This window comes from Babylonia areolata, chromosome 32 (genome assembly GCF_041734735.1).
Source record: "Babylonia areolata isolate BAREFJ2019XMU chromosome 32, ASM4173473v1, whole genome shotgun sequence".
Classification (NCBI taxonomy): domain Eukaryota; kingdom Metazoa; phylum Mollusca; class Gastropoda; order Neogastropoda; family Buccinidae; genus Babylonia; species Babylonia areolata.
The window spans coordinates 2,194,458-2,218,662 of record NC_134907.1 but is presented as its reverse complement, the minus strand read 5'-3'; the positions used below and the strand labels follow the sequence as shown (position 1 = coordinate 2,218,662).

Here is a 24,205-nt window from a genome sequence, read left to right as displayed (position 1 = left end):
ATATATATACATATATTGAGAGAGAGAGAGAGAGAGAGAACAGAATAGAATAGAATACAACAGAACAGAATATACACATCTATACATAGTTAGGCTCAAGACAGACAGGTGTAAGACTGAGAGAATGCAGGGTAGTTTAAGGCATGATATTATCACGCTTGTTCCTTGTAGCAGGATATTATTGTTTCATACATGTCCGTGTGTGTTGTATGATTTCAGACATTGTGACCAAATGGTGTGTCCTGACCAGGTGGCAATGTCAGAGGTGAAGACAGAGATTGATGTGGTTGAAGAAGCAGGACCACTTTGGATGACACAGGATCAGTGTTCAGGTCAGTGCCATTGTGGTCCAAATGTCAAAGTTGAACCAGCGGTTCACGTTGGGACCATCGACGTGTTTCACCAGTTCCGGTCTGTAGACAGAAAGGAAGAGAAAGAGGACTGGTATGATTCTGGCAGTGGGTGGTCTTCTCTGCCAAGGAATACATGGATTTCTGGGCACTCCAAGCCAGACTTCTGGGATAAGGATTTTGAGAGAATCTGTCGGCACAAGCCTCTGGAGTGATGTCGTCCAGACTGGAGCAGTCCCAGAAAGCAGTGACGGTGATGTCATCAACACTGAGTGAAGCAGCCCCAGAAAACATCAGCAGTGATGAAGAGAGAGGGGTAGAGGCAGTGAATGTCAACGCTCGCGTGCAGACTGACGCAGAGAGAGACATAGCGATGGTGGTGACGTGTGACAGGAACCTATCAGCAGGTGATCAACAACAGGTGAGATGTTCTGACCTGGGGTCTTCAAATGTTCCTCCCTGTGACCACACCTGTGTTGTGTTGTGGACTCAGAAAAGAGGGCGGTGCATTATTGTATAAATCTTTTTCATCACAACAAATTAGGGCTGCTCTCCCCAGGGAGAGGGCGGTGCTACACTGAGAGCGCCACCCATTTTTACTGGGTTTTTTTCCTGCCTGCAGTTTTTTAAAATTTGTTTTCCTTTTTTTGCTGTGGGTTCTTTTACGTGCGCTAAGTACATGCTGTACATGGGACCTCGGTTTATCGTCTCATCCAAATGACTAGTGTCCAGACCACCACTCAAAGTCTAGTAATATCATTGCTGCAGTGTGTGTGTCAGTGATGTCATTGCTGCAATGTGTGTGTATCAGTGATGTCATTGCTGCAATGTGTGTGTATCAGTGATGTCATTGCTGCAGTCTGTTTGTATCAGTGATGTCATTGCTGCAGTGTTTGTATCAGTGCTGCATTTTGTGTGTATCAGTGATGTCATTGCTGCAGTGTCAGTGATGTCATTGCTGCAGTGTGTCTATCAGTGATGTCATTGCTGCAGTGTATCAGTGATGTCATTGCTGCAGTGTGTGTGTATCAGTGATGTCATTGCTGCAGTGTGTGTGTGTCAGTGATGTCACTGCATCAATATTGTCATTGCTGCAGTGTGTCTATCAGTGATGTCATTGCTGCAGTGTATCAGTGATGTCATTGCTGCAGTGTGTGTGTATCAGTGATGTCATTGCTGCAGTGTGTGTGTCAGTGATGTCACTGCATCAATATTGTCATTGCTGCAGTGTGTGCATCAGTGATGTCATTGTTGCAGTGTGTGTATCAGGGATGTCATTACTACAGTGTGTGTCAGTGATGTCGTTGCTGCAGTATGTATCAGTGATGTCATTCCTGCAGTTTGTGTATCAGTAATGCCATTCCTGCAGTTTCTGTATCAGTGATGTCATTCCTGCCGTTTGTGTGGGTGACACTGATGCCATTCCTCCATTTTGTGTGTCAGTGATGTCATTGCTGCAGTATGTATCAGTGATGTAATTCCTGCAGTTTGTGTATCAGTGATGACATTGCTGCAGTGTGTGTGGGTAACAGTGATGTCATTGCTGCAGTGTATTTAATTTGTGTATCAGTGATGTAATTGCTGCAGTGTGTGTATTTGTGTGTCAGTGATGTCATTCCTGCAGTGACTGTGTATCAGTGATGTCATTGCTGCAGTGTGTGTATCAGCGATTTCGTTGCTGCAGTGTATCAGCGATGTCATTGCTGCAGTGACTGTTATCAGTGATGTCACTGCAGCAGTGACTGTGTATCAGTGATGTCCTTGCTGCAGTAACTATGTATCAGTGATGTCCTTGCTGCAGCATTGTGTATCAGTGATGTCATTGCTGCAGTGTGTGTATCAGTGATGTCCTTGCTGCAGTGTGTGTGTGTGTGTGTGTGTGTATCAGTGATGTCCTTGCTGCAGTGACTGTGTATCAGTGATGTCACACCGTCAGTTTTCACCCAGTCTCAGACGGGTTACCTCCACAAGGACCATCACTTGTGGAAGGCACATTGTCGTTTTCACAACTTTTTTTTTTATCTCATTTTCTCTGTGTCCACACAGCTCTGCAGGCCAAGGCAGAACCACTGAGGCATTGGAGTTCTGATCCATTGTTCACCAGTGACCAGAGTTCAAGGCCTTGTTTCAGCGTGGTGTTGTCCATGGGTAAGACACTTTACAGTTTACTATGATTTCCCTCACTCCACCCAGGTGTGAATGGGTATTTCAGCTGGAAAAGGTCACAAATCACAAAACAACAAGTACACACACACAAACACACACACAGTCATCGAGCACCACAACTCCACCCAAATTGAAAACGTCAGGAGTTTATTCATTATTACTCTAAAAATTATTGCTTAAAAAAAGAAAGAAAAAGGAAACGAAATGTTACACAAAGACACCTTCCTTCCCTGCTGGTGACAGCCAATGACACACAAACACACCCACCATGCACAAAAAGAACAGAAGACAAAATCAGAAAAAACTGTTGTCTATTGTTGTTTTTATTCTGTGTTTTATCTTGAAGCATGATTGAGGCTGGATGAAAGAACTACAGAGCTCACACCATTCATCCACCAACACTGATGCTCAAAACCAGAACTGAATTTCACACAAACAAATCTAGCAATCTGCTTCAGCAACAACTGGAAAGGGAGATAAAATTTAAAAAAAAAAAAAAGAAAAAGATGTAAAACCAAACCAAGACAACCCAGCTCAATTCATCTACAGCACTAAAACAGAACCCCCACTCTTTTGAACAAAAGCAAGAATCAGACATCGCTGCAGAATTACTCATTTCATTCTCTGGGAAAACAAAACCAAACAAACCCAGAGGGGTTTATTTTTCATGAAAAGAACAGATCCCTGAACATCGGAGGAGCATAAGAGGTGAGCAGAAGAAAGGCCAGACTTGTTCCTCCCTACCTACCCCTGGTAGATGATCCCAGGATGGCCACAAAATGATTCCACACACACACACTCACGTACACACAGCCGTCACTGAAGGGGCAGAAAGAAATGGCAGCAACCAAAGATGGTCAGACAGACAGAGGCAGCTGTTCGTTAAGGCCTTTTTTGCCGTTCTGCAGGGGGCTAAACAACAAAACTACACCTGATTTCACTTTTTGGAGTGGGGTGGGGGGAAAGTAGTCAATGAGATGCACCTTTTTGCAACAGAAACAACACACACACACACACACGCAAACAAAACAAATGTTTGATATTGATGCTTTCATTTGTTGTTCAGAGGAGGAGTGTGTGGTGAGAGGAGAGATCACCCAGTGTTGTCACCATGAAGGGGAGGTCACTGCATAGCTGCCTTGGGAAGGTCGACGTCTAGCCCTCTTCCTCCTCGTCAGACTCTGCAACACACACGTCATCAACATAATCATAATTAGGCAATAAGTCCAGTTGGTTCGCTGTTATAGTTGTTAGTTTTTCATTAGAAATATGTTATATTGTTATGATTTTTTGTTTATTTTTTAAACAAAACTTAAATCAATAATTTTCACACACACTTTAACTTACTCGTATGCGTACACAGTAATCCCCCCCCCCCACCCTCGATTTTTTTCCCTTCCCAGACTGATTTACATGAAGTCACTCAGACACTGATGAAGCACTCAGACCGTTCCAATCATCATACAGTACAACTGTGCAGAACTCTAGCCTAGTAGAGGTCATCACTGTGCTGTGATATCCCTCCCTGTCCAGTCCCTGGACAGCAACATGTCTACTGTCCTCTGACTGTGTGTACACAGCAACATGTCTACTGTCCTCTGACTTTGTGTGTACACAGCAACATGTCTACTGTCCTCTGACTTTGTGTGTACACAGCAACATGTCTATTGTCCTCTGACTTTGTGTGTACACAGCAACATGTCTACTGTCCTCTGACTTTGAGTGTACACAGCAACATGTCTACTGTCCTCTGACTTTGTGTGTGTACACAGCTGTGTACATGTGTACTGTCCTCTGACTGTGTACACAGCTGTGTACATGTGTACTGTCCTCTGACTTTGTGTGTACACAGCTGTGTACATGTGTACTGTCCTCTGACTTTGTGTGTACACAGCTGTGTACATGTCTACTGTCCTCTGACTTTGTGTACACAGCAACATGTCTACTGTCCTCTGACTTTGTGCGTACACAGCAACATGTCCACTGTCCTCTGACTTTGTGCGTACACAGCAACATGTCTACTGTCCTCTGAGTGTACACAGCAACATGTCTACTGTCCTCTGACTTTGTGTGTACATAGCAACATGTCTACTGTCCTCGGACTTTGTGTGTACACAGCAACATGTCTACTGTCCTCGGACTTTGAGTGTACACAGCAACATGTCTACTGTCCTCTGACTTTGTGTGTACACAGCAACATGTCTACTGTCCTCTGACTTTGTGTGTACACAGCAACATGTCTACTGTCCTCGGACTTTGTGTGTACACAGCAACATGTCTACTGTCTGACATCCAGTCCCTGAACAGATCTTTTTTTCTCTTTTCAAATCATTTCAAAATTTTTTTAATCAGTTCACACACCTCGGCATCTACTTGGATCATAACATGAAAACTGAAAGTGAACTGGAAGCATTTTCTTGAATATTTTAAAACTGACAGAAGGACTTGCCAACATGCACTGACAATAAAGGTGACTCGGAGAACAGTATCAGCATCAGCTGCCTGTCACAGAGTCTGTTCCCAATAACTCCTCCTCCCAAATTATCTAAACTCTTCTTTCCATTCAAGATACAGCCAACCACCCAATCTTTCAAGAGACTACCCACAGACTGATTTATCTGAAGTCACTCAGACACTGATGAAGCACTCAGACCGTTCCAATCATCATACAGTACAACTGTGCAGAACTCTAGCCTAGTAGTGGTCATCACTGTGCTGTGATATCCCTCCCTGTCCAGTCCCTCTGACTGTGTACACAGCAACATGTCTACTGTCCTCTGACTTTGTGCGTACACAGCAACATGTCTACTGTCCTCTGACTTTGTGTGTACACAGCAACATGTCTGCTGTCCTCTGACTGTGTGTACACAGCTGTGTACATGTCTACTGTCCTCTGACTTTGTGTGTGTACACAGCAACATGTCTATTGTCCTCTGACTTTGTGTGTACACAGCAACATGTCTACTGTCTGACATCCAGTCCCTGAATAGGTCAGGCATATGATCTTTTTTTCTCTTTTCAAATCATTTCAATTTTTTTTTTAATCAGATCGCATACCTCGGCATCTACTTGGATCATAACATGAAAACTGAAAGTGAACTGGAAGCATTTTCTTGAATATTTTAAAACTGACAGAAGGACTTGCCAACATGCACTGACAATAAAGGTGACTCGGAGAACAGTATCAGCATCAGCTGCCTGTCACAGAGTCTGTTCCCAATAACTCCTCCTCCCAAATTATCTAAACTCTTCTTTCCATTCAAGATACAGCCAACCACCCAATCTTTCAAGAGACTACCCACAGACTGATTTATCTGAAGTCACTCAGACACTGATGAAGCACTCAGACCGTTCCAATCATCATACAGTACAACTGTGCAGAACTCTAGCCTAGTAGTGGTCATCACTGTGCTGTGATATCCCTCCCTGTCCAGTCCCTCTGACTGTGTACACAGCAACATGTCTACTGTCCTCTGACTTTGTGCGTACACAGCAACATGTCTACTGTCCTCTGACTTTGTGCGTACACAGCAACATGTCTGCTGTCCTCTGACTGTGTGTACACAGCTGTGTACATGTCTACTGTCCTCTGACTTTGTGTGTGTACACAGCAACATGTCTATTGTCCTCTGACTTTGTGTGTACACAGCAACATGTCTACTGTCTGACATCCAGTCCCTGAATAGGTCAGGCATATGATCTTTTTTTCTCTTTTCAAATCATTTCAATTTTTTTTTAAATCAGATCGCATACCTCGGCATCTACTTGGATCATAACATGAAAACTGAAAGTGAACTGGAAGCATTTTCTTGAATATTTTAAAACTGACAGAAGGACTTGCCAACATGCACTGACAATAAAGGTGACTCGGAGAACAGTATCAGCATCAGCTGCCTGTCACAGAGTCTGTTCCCAATAACTCCTCCTCCCAAATTATCTAAACTCTTCTTTCCATTCAAGATACAGCCAACCACCCAATCTTTCAAGAGACTACCCACAGACTGATTTATCTGAAGTCACTCAAGACACTGATGAAGCACTCAGACCGTTCCAATCATCATACAGTACAAGTGTGCAGAACTCTAGCCTAGTTGTGGTCATCACTGTGCTGTGATATCCCTCCCTGTCCAGTCCCTCTGACTGTGTGTACACAGCAACATGTCTACTGTCCTCTGACTTTGAGTGTACACAGCAACATGTCTACTGTCCTCTGACTTTGTGTGTACATAGCAACATGTCTACTGTCCTCGGACTTTGTGTGTACACAGCAACATGTCTACTGTCCTCGGACTTTGAGTGTACACAGCAACATGTCTACTGTCCTCTGACCGTGCGTACACAGCAACTTGTCTACTGTCCTCTGACTTTGTGTGTACACAGCAACATGTCTACTGTCTGACATCCAGTCCCTGAATAGGTCAGGCATATGATCTTTTTTTCTCTTTTCAAATCATTTCAAAATTTTTTTAATCAGTTCACACACCTCGGCATCTACTTGGATCATAACATGAAAACTGAAAGTGAACTGGAAGCATTTTCTTGAATATTTTAAAACTGACGGAAGAACTTGTCAACATGCACTGACAAGAAAGGTGACTCGGAGAACAGTATCAGCATCAGCTGCCTGTCACAGAGTCTATTCCCAATAACTCCTCCTCCCAAATTATCTAAACTCTTCTTTCCATTCAAGATACAGCCAACCACCCAATCTTTCAAGAGACTACCCACAGACTGATTTAACTGAAGTCACTCAGACACTGATGAAGCACTCAGACCGTTCCAATCATCATACAGTACAACTGTGCAGAACTCTAGCCTAGTAGAGGTCATCATTGTGCTGTACTGTACTGTACTGTATTGTATTGTATGCATTACTCATTTTGTCACAACGGATTTCTCTGTGTGAAATCAGGCTGCTCTCCCTAGGGGGAGCGCATCACTACACTTAAGTGTGCCACCCATTTTTTCTCTCTTTTTTTTCTTTCTGCCTGCAGTCCCGTCCTCTGGTTTATTCCTCCTCCTGTCTTTCTCTCTTTTCTAAATTGTGGCCGTGCATTCTGCACGTGTGCCTGTGTTGCCTTGACCAACTTATCTGCATGATTTGAAATCTCCATGAAGAAACCATCAGTGAAATTAAATATCAAATAAATGATTAAAACATACAGACACACAAATCTACTGCGAGCATTAGGTCATCAATCTAAGATGAATAATTAAAACACAAACACACACACACTGTGAATGTTAGCACACCAAACCATAAAAAATTTAATTCCTTCTTCTTACATTCCTACAATCAATGACTTTGAAGACGCTATCAACTGATTGACCTCTTTCAAGAGGCAATCAACTTCTTCCAGTAGACCAGCCGCCGTGGCGAAGTGGTTAGCGTCGCGGACTGACGGCTGGGAGGACGCGGGTTTGAATCCCAGCGGAGGTGGGTTTTTCGGCCCGTGGCCGGCTCTTACCCAGAGTTGAGTGTGCTGTGGGCTTAAATGGGGAGACTGGGACCACACAGTCGAGTGTCATCCACTTCAACTAGTTCAAGGATGCGTCTTTGGGTGTGTTGCTCTAATTACCTGACCAACACTGCAAGTGTCTGTATCTCTCGGGCCTGGTTAACGCCGGGTTATCATTATGACAGGAAGCGTAGAGTACAGCCTTGTCACGCAGTCCCAAACCAAGATGGACCTCCATAGCAACATCGTCATCATCATCGTCATCCTCCTTCTTCATCGTCATCAATATAAACAAAATAGTCTCAAAGTCTGTGACCTTTCATGCCCTGCTCTCATGGTGACCTCAGTTTCGATACCCCTCCACTTCCGTGCTTTGGGTGAGTCCTGTCAATGTCGTCGGTGTCGGCAGATTCATGGGGGGCTGTTGTTTGAGGGACGTGGTGGCGGTCTCCACTCTGGGAGAGACGCTCACTCAGTCTGGCTCCGCGACTAAGCCATTATTGTCGTTAGTAGGGGGCTTAGTAGGTGGTGTCCTAAGTACGTTAAAACAGAACAGGCACCACTGAACACCACCGAAGTGACTCAGCAGCAGTGCAGGGTCTCCTCTGGTGTGTGGCCTCCAGGCGACCTAACATCGATGGTTCCCTGTGGACTGCCGACGCTGGAACTGCGACGGACGAACCCGGGTGTTGCCGTGTATGGGGGAATCTAAATGAGCGGCGTGGGAGTAATGCCACTGAAACGGCGCAGATGATGGGGCAGCAAAAAAAAAAAAAAAAAAAAAAAAAAAAAAAAAAAAAAAAAAATCAAATCTTCCAGTAGACAACCAACCAACCAATTTCCTTCAACAGCTGTTCAAACAGCTAATAACCGTCTATCAAGAGTCAACCAGACAGACATCCAGCACTCAGACCATTCCAATCATCATACAGTACAACTGTGCAGAACTCTAGCCTAGTAGTGGTCATCACTGTGCTGTGATATCCCTCCCTGTCCAGTCCCTTGGACTGTGTACACAGCAACATGTCTACTGTCCTCTGACTTTGTGTGTACACAGCAACATGTCTACTGTCCTCACAGCAACATGTCTACTGTCCTCTGACTGTGTGTGCACAGCAACATGTCTACTGTCCCCACAGCAACATGTCTACTGTCCTCACAGCAACATGTCTACTGTCCTCTGACTTTGTGTGTACACAGCAACATGTCTACTGTCCTCTGACTTTGTGTGTACACAGCAACACGTCTATTGTCCTGACTGTGTGTGTACACAGCAACATGTCTACTGTCCTCTGTGTGTGCACAGCAATATGTCTACTGTCCCCACAGCAACATGTCTACTGTCCTCACAGCAACATGTCTACTGTCCTCTGACTTTGTGTGTACACAGCAACACGTCTATTGTCCTGACTGTGTGTGTACACAGCAACATGTCTACTGTCCCGACTGTGTGTGTACACAGCAACATGTCTACTGTCCTGACTGTGTGTGTACACAGCAACATGTCTAACATCTGACATCCATTCCTTCTGACTTTGTACCCAGCAACATGTCTGTCATCTCTGACAAATCCAGGAACAAACCACAACGGTTTTCTTATGCTCTTTTAATAACACTGACTTAACACCCACACACAAGAACACCCACATACATACAGAGAAACAGTGGATGATAACTGATACCAACCTACTATGAGTGATGTCATTACTCCAAGACAAAACCTGAAAACTTCTTTCAAAAGACAATCAAGCACTCGAAACCTCTTCAGGAAGCAAGCAACCAATCAACATCTTTCAAAAGGCAGACAGCCAACCAGTTTCCTCGATCAAGAGCCAACCAAACACTGTCAAAGCACTCAGACCGTTCTGATCATCATCCAGTAGAACTGTGCAGAACTCTAGCCTAGTAGAGGTCATCACTGTGCTGTACACCAGTCACTGCACCGCCCACTGGCACCCAGTGTAGGACTTCACATTTCTCCACACTGACTGCCTTCTTTGTTTTTTTTGGGGGGGGTTTTTGGGTCCGAAACCAAAAGGAAATTTTCTATCTAAAATCACGGAGGCGTGGGGTTGGCGTTGTTGAGAGAGGCACAGGTAGAGGGCCCAGAGTGATAGCGAATCGATTGCAATCGTGCCTTAATTTTAGCCTGATTTCCCAATCGAGCCACATAATTTTGCGACCTGTTTGAAGACATAATTGGACAAAAAGCAGAAATGCTAAAGAATCGATAGACAGATAGAAAATGCGAAAAAACTTAGCCGTATGAAGTGCACAAGAACAGGTGTTGAGATGGCTGCTGGAAAAAGAGGGTGCTAGCCAGCGGGACAAAGGGGAGGTTACCTACTTCCGGGAGGTTATCGGCCGTAGTTACTTTCGTTTTCTCCGCATAGGCGGATAGTAGTTTGCACAGGACAGGAATGTCAGACCCCTGCTGGAGTCTGCACTAGTTGGGTCACGGTTAAGTATGTGTAATTAAATACATTTATCCCCAATGCATTTTACATAACAAGTAACAGAACAGCTGCAAGGGAATCAGTCAATGAGGGATGTATACTGTAAGCTTAGGACACTGACTGAAATTGCCAATGCCAAATGTCAAGAAGCCATGACAGAAAGCCCTCTGAAATGGAGAAACTGCCACACATGTGACACTGCTAATGGGGATGACAGATAAACAGTCACACACACACACACACACACACAGTGTCAGTCATATACAGATACAAAGTCAGCCAGTCATACAAAGACAGACACTCACACACAGAGTCAGTCAAACACAGACAGACAGAGACACACAGACAGACAGTCACACACAGAGACACACACACATGTACAGAGAGACTGAGACACATAGACGGAGAGAGAGAGAGAGAGAGACAGACAGATAAAGGGCCGTACCCTCCTCAGCGTTCTCCAGCCACTCGACAAAGGCCTTCATCTGGTCGAGGAAGACACTCTTGCCCTTGGAGCTGTGGGCCTGCTTGTGCCAGCGAAGGATGGTGTCCTCACTCAGCACGTCCGCTGGTAACACAGCACATCATGTCATTTCACACAGCACGTTATGTCATGTCACACACCATGTCACACTACACACACACCATGTCACACACACACTGCATCATGTCACATTACACACACCACAATTCACACCACACACACACTGCATCATGTCACACACACACACCACATGTCACACCACATCATGTCACACACACACGTCACATCTCTTCACATCATATATATCACATTTTGTCATCTCTTCACATCACATATATCACATTATGTCACATCTCTTCACATCACATATATCGCATTAAGTCACATCTCACCACATCACACCACTTCATACACACATCAAATCTTACACACTTCACACCACACATATATAATGTCACACCACATTGCACACACCATCACACAAAGATTGTTACATCTCACACACCACATCACACACACATCACAACAACCCAAGCTTACCACACACACACATCACCATTACGTTATGTATGCAGTTAACTTGTATAATCATTATTGTTAATTGCCCACCAACCACACAGGCCACCCCCTCAATCCTAATATACAACAGTCAGAAAGTACTGTCTCTTATACAGCAAGAGGAAGTTCATGTTCTCATAGCAGTACTCCTGAACTCTTACCCCCAGCAGACACAGACACACAGTGACCTATTCTTGTAGAGCATGACAATGATATTCTGGAAGGACTTGAGAAGTTCATGTTCTTGTAGCAGTACTCCTGCACTCTTACAACTCCCCAACACAGTCAGTGACCTATTCTTGTACAGCATGACAACGATCTTCTGGAAGGACTTGAGGAAGTTCATGTTCTCGCAGCAGTACTCCTGCACTCTTACAATCCCCCAACACACAAACACACACACATAGACAGTGACCTACTCTTGTAGAGCATGACGATGATCTTCTGGAAGGACTTGAGGAAGTTCATGTTCTCATAGCAGTACTCCTGCACTCTCAGCATGAGGGCCAGCTCGACACGGGGGGCCCGGGCAGTGGCCGCCAGGAGAGGGGTGTAGGCCCTCAGGTGTTTCATGGCCTGCTCCGCCACCAGGTCCTCCTTCTTGTTCCACTCCACCGCCCCCATCACCGTGTTCCAGATCTGTCAGCACAGGTTAAAGGTTAGAGGTCTCCATCACCGTGTTCCAGATCTGTCAGCACAGGTTAAAGGTTAGAGGTCTCCATCACCGTGTTCCAGATCTGTCAACACAGGTTAAAGGTCTCCATCACCGTGTTCCAGATCTGTCAACACAGGTTAAAGGTCTCCATCACTGCATTCCAGATCGGTCAACACAGGTTAAAGGTCTCCTTCACCACATTCCAGATCTGAGTCATCAATACTGTATTGATCAGTCATAATCATCAATACACTCAACCGATTTGTCATCAATATCAACACATACTGGAAAGTCCAGCCAACAGACAGAAAGAAGACAGAAGCATAGACAGCCAGCCAGCCAGACAGAAAACTCACAGTAATGGTGACTTCAGTCTCTGACATGCCTTGCTTCTGAATCAGTTCCTGAGCGTAGTCGATCATCTGAAACAGCACCACCATCACCATCAGCAGTCAAATCATCAAGGGTAATCTCCATCACTCTCACACAAGGGAATCTCTCTCTCTCTTCCACCTCTACACCACCAGAGAGTCTCTTTCACTCTCACCCCTCAACACATGGGAATCTCTATCACTCTCAACCCTCAACACCCAAAAGAATCTCAGTCACTCTCACCCCTCAACACCTCAAGAGAATCTCCCTCACTCACACCCCTCAACACAAGGGAATCTCCTCTCTCACCCCTCAACAGAATCTTTATCACTCTCACACCTCTACACCACCAGGGAATCTCCATCACTCTCATCCCTCAAGGGAATCTGTCACTCTCATCCCTCAACACCACAAAGGAATCTCTATCACTTGCAGACATGGGAATCTCCATCACTCTCACCCCTCAACACAAGGCAATCTCTGTCACTCTCACTCCTCAATGCCATAAAGGAATCTATATCACTCTCACCCCTCAAGGGAATCTCTGTCACTGTCACCCCTCAACACCACAAAGGAATCTCTATCACTCTCACCCCTGAACACCAACAGGGAATCTCCTTCACTGTCACCCCTCGAAGGAATCCTCACCACCACAAGGGAATCTCTGTCACTCTCACCCCTCACCACCACAAGGGAATCTCTGTCACTCTCACCCCTCACCACCACAAGGGAATCTCTGTCACTCTCACCCCTCACCACCACAAGGGAATCTCTTTCAATCTCACCCCTCACAACCACAAGGGAATCTCTGTCACTCTCACCCCTCACCACCACAAGGGAATCTCTTTCAATCTCACACAAGGGAATCTCAACACCACACCGACACAGACGGGGACTGACCTCAGCGACGGGACTCTCATTGGAGATCATCTCGGACATGGCTCTCTGTGCCTCCTTCTTGGCCTTGGTGGCCTGTGAAGACATCTGCATGTCGGCTATGGGGCCCAGACCCTTGTCCCTGAAGTAGGCGCAGAACGTCTCCGGGCTTCGCTTGTTGGCCGGGAGCAGCTCCTGTTGAGGTCACACACAGGGTTCAGTGTGTGTGTGTGTGTGTGTGTGTGTGTGTGCATGGTGATCAGGTATGATACAGCCCCTGTTGGGGTCACTCACACACACAGTTCAGTGTTTGGTGTGTGACTGTGTGTATACATAGTCATCAGGTGTACACACAGATCTTGTAGGAACACACTCAGAGGGTTCAGTGTTGGTGTAAGACTGTGTATGTGTGTGTGTAGTCATCAGGTATTATACAGCTCAGCAGAGACACACACACGAAAACACACAGAGGGAGGGAAAGATGGCCCAGTCAATGTTTGGTTTGTGGTGGTGTGGATGGTCACAAGGTTGCTTGCTGGACACATTTAAATGTGCAAGGAAGTCATGAAATCAAAGCACAGTGGATCAATTTTTGAGTGCAGAAGATCTCGAGTGCAGAGGATCTCCAAGTTATGTTTGTTGGCTACTGACAAGACAGACACAAACACGGTTCAGTCAGTGCTTGGCATGCAGGCGCGTTTGAGCAAAGTTATAAGTATCACTACTTGCTGGTCACAATGAACTGTTTGTGGGTATGTCATAAAACCAGTGCACAGTGGATCAATCATCTGAGTAAATGTGATATATAAGTACTGTTTCATTGCAGACATGTTTAACTCTATGAGACCAGTTATAAATTCATCACTGCATTGTGGATCTTTTTTTTTTTTAGTGAGTAACTAACTATGATACAAAGGTTCACAAAGGTGTCTACAGGTGGTCAGTGTCTCACCTGGAGGCGGGTGTCGATCTGCACCTTCTTGAGGGCAGAGAACACCTCCTTCACGTCTCTCTCCTGCAGCCATATTCCAAACACCTGGGCCGCACACTCCAATGAGATGCCTGACCACACAACACAACACAGATCTATGTACAGCCATGTCCCAAACATGTGGGCCACACACTCCAACGAGATGCCTGACCACACAACACAGATCCATGTACAGCCATGTCCCAAACATGTGGGCCACACACTCCAACGAGATGCCTGACCACACAACACAGATCTATGTACAGCCATGTCCCAAACATGTGGGCCACACACTCCAACGAGATGCCTGACCACACAACACAGATCCATGTACAGCCATGTCCCAAACATGTGGGCCACACACTCCAACGAGATGCCTGACCACACAACACAACACAGATCTATGTACAGCCATGTCCCAAACATGTGGGCCACACACTCCAACGAGATGCCTGACCACACAACACAACACAGATCTATGTGGAGTAACGCGTCTGTCTGGGAAGCGAGAGAATCTGAGCGCACTGGTTCGAATCACGGCATAGTCGCCAGTATTTTCTCCCCCTCCACTAGACCTTGAGTGGTCATCTGGACGCTAGTCATTCAGATGAGACGATAAACCTAGGTCCCGTGTGTAGCATGCACGTAGCACATGTAAAAGAACCCACGGCAACAAAAGGGTTGTCCCGGGCAAAATTCTGTAGAAAAATCCACTTCAACAGGGAAACAAAATATTTTTACAAAAAAAACTGCATGCAGGAAAAAATACCAAAAAATGGGTGGCGCTCTCACTTTAGTGACGCTCTCTGCCTCAGGAGGGCAGCCTGAATTTCACACAGAGAAATCTGTTGTGACAAAAATTAGTAATAAAATACAATATAAAGCCATGTCCCAAACACCTGGGCCCCCACACTCCAACGAGATGCCTGACCACACAACACAACACAGATCTATGTACAGCCATGTCCCAAACACCTGTAGTACAGTGTACAAACTCCCTCTGACATCAGTCACACAAACACACCAAGGCAACGCCTGACAACACAAACACTTTTCCACATCCTGCCACCTCACAGAATGGTGTGCAATATGAAAGAAGTGACACAGGAGGATGAGGTGAGAAAACAAAGAGAAGTTCCACACCTCCCTTCTCACACCACAACACTACCTCCACAGACTCTGCCTCCTCCTCACCTTCCTTGACGAGGTGGTCCTCAAAGAGAGCATCCAGCACACGCGGGGAGGCCAGCCCATTGCCCAGGATCTGTCCGGTCACAATGCCCAGCTTCTGCCGCTGGTCATCCTGGAACCCCTTCTGGAACACCAACACCTGAAACACACACACACACATATAGATATATAGAGTGAGTGAGAGAGAGACACACACACACCACACACACACATAGAGACACACACACACTACACACACATAGAGACACACACAAACATTCACAACACAGGCAAGTTTCAAGCTTCATAAACCCTTTAACAATGATTGCATTGTTCATCTACTCCTTTGTTTATAAACAAAAGTCATAAAATTTCAGTTAAAAATAGCAGCAAAACTGACGGAGTTATGAATATTTGAATGAAAGTGTGGGTAATTTTTAACCCATGAGGTACTGCGAAGGTTAACTTCTACCAGAGCGTGGAGGATTACCATGATGTTTAAAAAAACATCACGCCCGCCTCATGAACAGATGAATTCAGCTTCGTGAAGAGAAAATTGTCAAAATTAAACAACATATTTCAGCTGTACACCTACTTCAGCTCAGTTCAATCCAGCAATGGGCACATCAGCTGAGTGATTAAAGCAATGGATTTTCAATCTGAGGGTCCTGGGTTTGAATCTCAATCATTGGTGCCTGGGTGGTTAAAGGTGGAGATTATTCCTACACCCCAGGTCAACGGATGTCAGGTAGACCTGTTAGCATAGTTTGCCTGGGCACCCCCCAAATAACACACCATGCCTAGGGCACCCCCCCCCAAGTAACCAACAAGAGGTGTCAGAAGAGAAAAGTCCCCCACCACTCACCTTGCGGACTTCATCCTCGAAGGCCTTCTCGAGGTACTTGTAGCGACGGATCAGTTTGTAGAACACCTGTAGCACACAGTACTCACAATCAACAACTTCATCTGGCGTTAAAAACAAAACAAAAAACAAAAACACAACAACAAAAAAACTTATTTCTGAACGCTGATCTGGAAGTAATCATTTAATCTGTTCATTTATTTATAAATTATTTTTTAAAAAAAGAAGATAATATGTAGATATATAATGCTAAATCTTGGACATAAACATATCAAACTGTTTTCACACCCAGATTTAATATGCATGTATAACTCTGTAACAGGGATAATAAATCTTATTCACACAGCATACAGAAAGCTAGATAAACCTTTGACAGAAAGAGGTAGGGGAAGAGAGTTGTGTTGAAAAGAGGCAAGTTTTACGTCCAGATCTGACCAAGTTAAGCAGGGAGATGGTTCAAGGTGTGGGGTCCACAGACAAAGGATGGCCGTCACCTGTGGAGTGTAACAGCCCATCCAGCACCCTCTCATTCTAAACTGAATCTTGGAGTATAGGTATGTGACAAGTGTTGAACATACAGGTGTGTATGAGCATATTTATTACTTGTATATGGGTGTGGGTGTGGGTGTTGGTGTGGTGTTTGGGGGTGTGTGTGTGGGGGGAGGGAGGCATGTCACTACATATTTAATTTCCTACTGTGGCATACTTATATAATCCATTTACTTGGAACTCAGTTTTCACCCTCTTTGCTCACAAAAGAGAAAACAGAGGAAAGATCAACAACCACTGAGTCTACCCGTGTGCATGTTCATGGTCCACACACGTTATAACAGCCTTGCTGTTGGAAGGCTGGCACTGATATCACAGGCCTTGCAGACATGATGACAAAGTGACAGACAGACAGATGGAGGCACACAAAGAGTAAGCAACCCACCTCATAAAAGCGTTTGATTTTCTCAGGAGTGGCCTCACAGTTGAAGACACACACATCAGTCCTGGACGGCTTGGACAGGTCAGTGTCTTCCACTATAAAACCTCCAGGGGCTATACACACACATAAATCAATGTCTTCCACTATAGTATAAAACCTCCAGGGCCTATACACACATATAAATCAGTGTCTTTCACTATAAAACCTCCAGGGGCTATACACACACACAGATCAGTGTCTTCCACTATAAAACCACCAGGGGCTATACACACATATATGTGTCTTCCACTATAAAACCTCCACACATTCACACATATATACAGGCACACACATACACCCACCAGTGTGATCAAACCACAAGTTCACAATATGCGAAAGCACTGGAGATCACATACATACATAAAAAAATATTAAAAAAAAACAACACATAAATTACTAAACACTTTTTTCCCCCAAGGTGTCACAAATAAAGACCACACAGTACAATACGACACCAGCTCACCCAAGATTCCTCCAGCGAAGAGAACGTCGAAGAGGACCTCAGCATAACGCCTGTAGTTGAGGCGAGAGCCAGAAACATCCAGAAATTTGGATACCTGAACACACACACACACCACATGATGACAACAACATTCCAATACAGAATGTTAATACACACAACTCAATGCATTCTCATGACATCCACACAACAGCAGAACTGACATATTCCCTGGTGCTCACACAAGATACAGGAAAGAAGCAGTTACGGAAACAATAAAAGCTACTGTAACAAGAGAGGCAAGGCCTTCAAGACTCACTTGTGATAAATTAAGTCCCCTAGCATTAATTACAGAGTAATTTCCCTTCTTTACTATCTGCACCAAAACGTTTGCAAAATAAATAAAACTTCCATGCTTAGCGAAAGAAGTTCCTGTTTGAACAAAAAATGATAATAATGACTCCTCTTGTTGTTGTGTCAGAATAAGAGGTCAAAGTGCCAAGTTTAGAGAATACAAAAAATATAAATAAAACAGTAAATGCAGTTTGCATATAATTAGGCTTCTTTTTTAATTTTTTTGTGCCCATCCCAGAGGTGCAATATTGTTTTAAACAAGATGACTGGAAAGAACTGAATTTTTCCTATTTTTATGCCAAATTTGGTGTCAGCTGACAAAGTATTTGCAGAGAAAATGTCAATGTTAAAGTTTACCACGGACACACAGACACACGGACACACACACACAGACAATCGAACACCGGGTTAAAACATAGACTCACTTTGTTTACACAAGTGAGTCAATAAAAGTACACACAGACAGGTACTACATTCCAAACACTGCAAATTCCCCTCTCCCCCCCCAATCTCCGATGGAATACATCATATTCACAATGACAAACATACGTGCACTTACAAATGTTCAACATACCAAAGAAGCATACATACATGTCAAATATATGACACACACGCACACAAAAGGAAATTTTCTATCTAAAATTACGAATAATAACATACTTACCGTGACCCAACCAGCGCAGACTCTGGCAGGGGTCTGACATTCCTGTCCTGTGCAAACTACTATCCGCCTATGCGGAGAAAACGAAAGTAACTACGGCTGATAACCTCCCAGAAGTAGGTAACCTCAAATCCAATATACTAAAGAGACACACAATAACATCTAATATATCCCAAACACAGACATATATTCAACACACACGCACTCTCTCAAAACACCACAGAGACACACATTAATGTTCAATATAACCTAAAAACAGAGACACAAATATATCCGATATCACCCAGAAAGAGCCACGTACCTTCTCTAGATCTCCTTCAGTCTCATTCAGGCCTTGAATGATGGCGTCACGGAAAGAGTTGGGATCGTACTTTTCTTTTTCATCTGAAACGCACCACACCTGGTCAAACCACCGTAAGCCTCAACAGACCAACACAGCGTGTGTGTGTGTATGTGCAGTGTGTGCATGTGCATACATGTGTGTGTGTGCATGGTGCACGTCTGTGTATGTGGGAATGAGCATATATGTATCAATGACTGCATCTGTAGGAATGTGTATGTTCATTATATAAAGTAAATAAGGGGTAAATATACTGGAGTGACCCACAGATGCAAATGTATTTTAAGTTTGAACAAACTTTGTCAGATACTGGTTTCATCATTATCACTCTTTACTCCTGAAATCAAGTTAATTTTTTTTTTTTTTTTTTACAGCCATTATTTAATTCATTACATAACTAACAAAATAGAAACAAACCAAAAAACACCACCACCACCAACAACAAAAACAACAAAAAAACAAACAAACAAAAAACACCCCAAATATGAATGACGCATACACACATTATTTGTGCATGTAATTTCAGTTCATCTCTTTGCTGGCTTACGTCCCTTGTATAAATCCTCATCTCTTATATCTTTGAGAACTGTAATCCCTTCAGGATCATTATTTTGCTTTCAGATTTAAATTCTGGTGGAAAACTTCACTGATATGCTTTATCACTGACAGGAACTAATGTTACTGGGATTTAGTATTGGTCTTTTTATGTTTTCAGTAAAGAAAACCAAAATCAAAACCCTTCACAAACCTGGTTTTCTTTTCCTTTTTCAAATGACTTTTACAAGTTTTGGTTACAGACTTATAAAGATATGTCTTTTTCAATCATCAGTTATTAAGCACTTCAGAACTCACAGGAGTTTCCTTCACTCACACATTGTCAGAACCCAAGAGATCCGAGCCAGGAAGCTCAGGGGAGCTAAGCACAGTTGGCACATTGTCAGTTCCACTTATCTCCCCTCACTGTGACTTCCTTCCAGCCCTGACGGCGACAAACTTGAGAGGTGTCAATATCACTGCTGACATTTCACCTCTGTTGTCCCCCCCACCCCCTCATCTCCACCAGTATAACTGTGTTAAATGGGATTCTGCCTGGTTTGTCTCTTTCACATTGATTTTGTACCTGTTAATTTTCATGTCAGTAATTTCCACTTTATTATTATTTTTTTGCTGCTCCATTTTTGTCATCTAAGTGCAATCAATCTTTCAACACTCATCCCAACCCCACAAAAGCGCTACAGCAAGACATCTACACAAATAGATAAACCACACCCATGTCTGTCCTACCAAATTCATAACCACATACATCTGCACATCAAAGGTTGGTCGCCAGGAAGCCAGGCACAAGGAGAAAGCTCTGGATAAACACAGAGTCACCTGGTGGCACCACTCTGTGGTATATCGGTTTAGGTTTTAAATACTTCAATTCCACATCTAATATATTCTAATGCATAGATGCCAACCTTCCAGACCCAAAATTAGGAATCCTGTCAGGGAGTGGGTTTGAGAAGGGGGCGTGGTGTGAATCGAAAAATGAAAACCGTTCCTTATAGTTATACTGTGAAGTTAAGCGCTGATAAACCCTTTTTTTTCACTGATCTGCTGCCCACATCACATCCACTTTCACTGCTTGATGCCATGTTGGTAAAACAGCATTGAAGCCTTGCACATGTGCAGTTACTGTTTTCCAGTTGAAAATCATGGATAGGTGTACGGACCCAGCAAGCAGGTTCAGTTTCTTCCATTTTTGTTGTTGTTTTGTTGAAAATTCAAAATTTGGAAATTAGAGCAGAAAATCATAATTTCAAATCAGTGCTAAAATGCGGAAAAATTCCTAGAAATTATGAATGGTTCGCAGCTATGCTAATGCAATTGGTGGCACCACTCTGTGGTATACAGGTTTATGTTTCAATTCCTCATCATGGGTGCAATAGGCGTTAGTTAGAGCGTTGGACTTTCAATCTGAGGGTCCCGGGTTCGAATCTTGGTTACGGAACCTGGTTGGTAAAGGGTTGAGATTTTTCCGATCTCCCAGGTCAACATATGTGCAGACCTGCTAATGCCTGAACCCCCTTCGTGTGTATACGCATATATTAGATCAAATACGCATGTTAAAGATCCTGTAATCTATGTCAGCATTTGGTGGGTTATGGAAACAAGAACATACCCAGCATGCACACCCATGAAAGTCAAGTATGGTTGCCTACATGGCAGGGTAAATAAACGAAACGGTCATACACGTAAAATGATATATGACTGAGTGTGTATGTGTGCATGCCTGAAATCTGATTGAATGACACAGGAAACAAATGATCAGCGCCCAGTGGCCCAGAGCTTGGTGCTATATAGGTATCTGTATCAATCAATCTAATGCAGTAGGTGGCAATACTGTGTGGTATATAGGTTTATGTTTTAAATACTTCAATTCCACATCTTATGCAAATATAGGCACCACTTTGTGGTATATCTACTAATCTAGGTTTATGTTTAATCAGTTGATTCCACATAGAATGTAACTGATGGTGCCAATATATGTTATATGTTTTATGGTGTTTGTTTTTTTATATTACTTTATTCCATATATAATGCAATCAATGTTACCACTCTGTGGTATATACTTATCTAGGTTTTGTTTTAATAACTTTATCCCACACTTACACATAATACAATTAGTGCTACTGCACTAAGGTAAAAAGGTTCAACATGTAATGTTCCAATAACTTTATTCTACATTCAATGCCAGACACAGTCCTCTCTCCTGACACTGTACACAGTGCAGGTGCTGATCTGTAGAACTGATGCAGTCTGCCTCCCACAGCCGTGTGGACACCACAGTGTGATGCTCCCTAGACAGGACTCCACCAACACTACACCCACCACACGCATGGAAGTGAAGGTGAACTTGCATGATAATCTATATTGTAATTTGTATTCTATAGGACTGTATTGGATTGGATTACTCCTTGTCACACCAAATAGCTTGTGCAACTCTAACAAATGTATTCCTCTCCCCTTCCTCACCTCCACTGTTTCTTCTTGTTCTCCAAATTCCCACCAAACTTACCCCTTTTACGGGTTTTCAGACGGGTGCCTGATAGCGTTGGTTTTTCTGCCTTCGAGCTCATACAAAATTCTGAAAAACAATGAACTTTTTTTCATTATATGTGACTTAAAAAAAAAAAAAAATGTTAGCATAGGAACATAAGACCTAAACTTTCTGTACATATCCTTACATATATGGCATATTATGGAGACTCACACATCTATTCAATAAATCATTCAAGTTTAAAATTTAAAAAAAAAAAGGCAAAATCTGCAAGAATCATTATGATATATCCACAAATAAATCTGAAACACAGGAATCATAGAAGAGGAAAGGATACTATATACTATTATAGCATGACATCTTCGAAAAGTCAATTTTTAGCTGCACATTGTTGTGACCTGATCATCCTGACCTTTGACCTCCAACCTTGATTTCTGAAATCATATCTTTAAAAAAATTTCGTTTCAACTTATCCCTGACATCCAAGTTATAGGGTAATGGAAAAATGGAATAAAAATCTCCATCACACTTTTTTCTCTCTTTCCCATCATGCCATGTTCGTGTCATGACCTTGACTGAACTCTCACCCCTGACCTCAAATCTTTAAATGTTTTTTTTTCTAACCAATTACTATAGCAAATTTGATAAAGAATGTACACACAATCTTAAGGTGTACAGTTATAAGTAACAATCACCTCGTTCAGCAATGTATGAACATTACCTGTTGCCATGTTTTTTGAAAATAACTTTTAAAAAGTTTTATTTTGACTTGAAATGCTACTTACTTCATCTGCAATTATTGAATACTAAGACCAGTAAGAAAGTTTGTTGTCTGAAATGAAAAATGTTCGTTTGTAATTTGATGCAACCCAGTGTAACTGCAAGTCTATTTTGGTGTCTTGGATAATCGTATGTTATATAACATTCAAATTCAATTATCTTTACAAGGTGTTGAGCCTTTGTGAGCTATTTGCTGGAGAACCAGCTGACCATGTAATTTCTACTGAATATGACTTAAGTAAGGTGTTTGTTTGTTTTTTCTTCCAAGGGGTGGAAGGAGGAACCATCCAAAATTTCTCCAAAAAAGTGTTTGTTTGTTTTTTCTTCCAAGGGGTGGAAGGAGGAACCATCCAAAATTTCTCCAAAAAAGGAATTCCATTTCCAGTCAATGATGAGGGGCTGTAGGTATATCTTTTTTTTTTTTTTTTTTAATTCACTGCCAATCTCAGTGGGTGAGTTTTCTTCCTGTTTCAGTTTATTTAACCCAGATCACACTGATCATGACAAACGTGCTAAAATTAGTACAGGTTTGTACAACGGTGCCGAAAGCTGGCCTCATTGCGGCTCATTCTAAAAATAACTTACTTCCCCTTCCAAATACAATTACTTGTGTTCAAAATATTCTAACTTCTGGCGAAAAAAACCCTTTTAAAATGGATAAATGTTTCACGTTACACTCGTCTGCTTCATTTCCTTGCCTCATAAATCCTATCTAAATAAAAATTTGACGGAAAATCTGTGATGTGGGTTCCAATCCAAGTGGGGTAACCGACGCCATGTTGTTAGGCAGACTTGGTGAAGACGTAGTTTCTTGGCCCTTGTTAATTAGAGATAAAATAGAATGTCTATGCTAAGACCACTTAAAAGCCGATCAACTAAACCCGTGAGCAAAACTAACAAATATAAAAGTTAAAACCATCCAAATGAAACCAACACAGAAATATTTTCAGGAACATCCACTCAAAATGTCAGACATAACGCTGAACGCCAGACCACCGGTAACAACACATGTGCAAGATAATTATTTTCTGTAACTGGCATCTGACAGAACAATAAGCGCCAGTTATTTGCCAGACAAAACATTTTATTTCAGGACACAAAACTAAACAATTTTTACTTACTGGATTCTGACTGTTTTCTGTAAAAAAGCGCTGATCAACTTCTTAACCCGCAGGTCTAAACTTCTGTCAGGGGGAAGAGTGAGTTCGTGCAATCTCGCTTGCTCTCGTCGACTGTCGGG

The 24,205-nt window shown here is 43.2% G+C and overlaps 1 protein-coding gene across 1 annotated transcript; it reads right to left on the bottom strand.

Annotated features, from left to right (window-relative positions):
* Positions 1–2,646: 2,646 nt before the first annotated feature.
* LOC143276536 (eIF5-mimic protein 2-like) lies at positions 2,647–24,199 on the bottom strand. The gene is made up of 13 exons (XM_076581091.1): positions 24,087–24,199; positions 22,204–22,272; positions 19,104–19,186; positions 17,812–17,905; positions 17,313–17,422; positions 16,382–16,447; positions 15,541–15,676; positions 14,329–14,438; positions 13,401–13,571; positions 12,485–12,550; positions 11,893–12,112; positions 10,877–10,999; positions 2,647–3,697 (listed from the first exon to the last, which is right to left on the bottom strand). Exons 2-13 carry the CDS (start codon positions 22,262–22,264, stop codon positions 3,672–3,674), a joined length of 1,266 nt encoding a protein of 421 aa, XP_076437206.1. The 5' UTR covers positions 22,265–22,272; positions 24,087–24,199; the 3' UTR covers positions 2,647–3,671.
* Between the last annotated feature and the right edge of the window lie 6 nt (positions 24,200–24,205).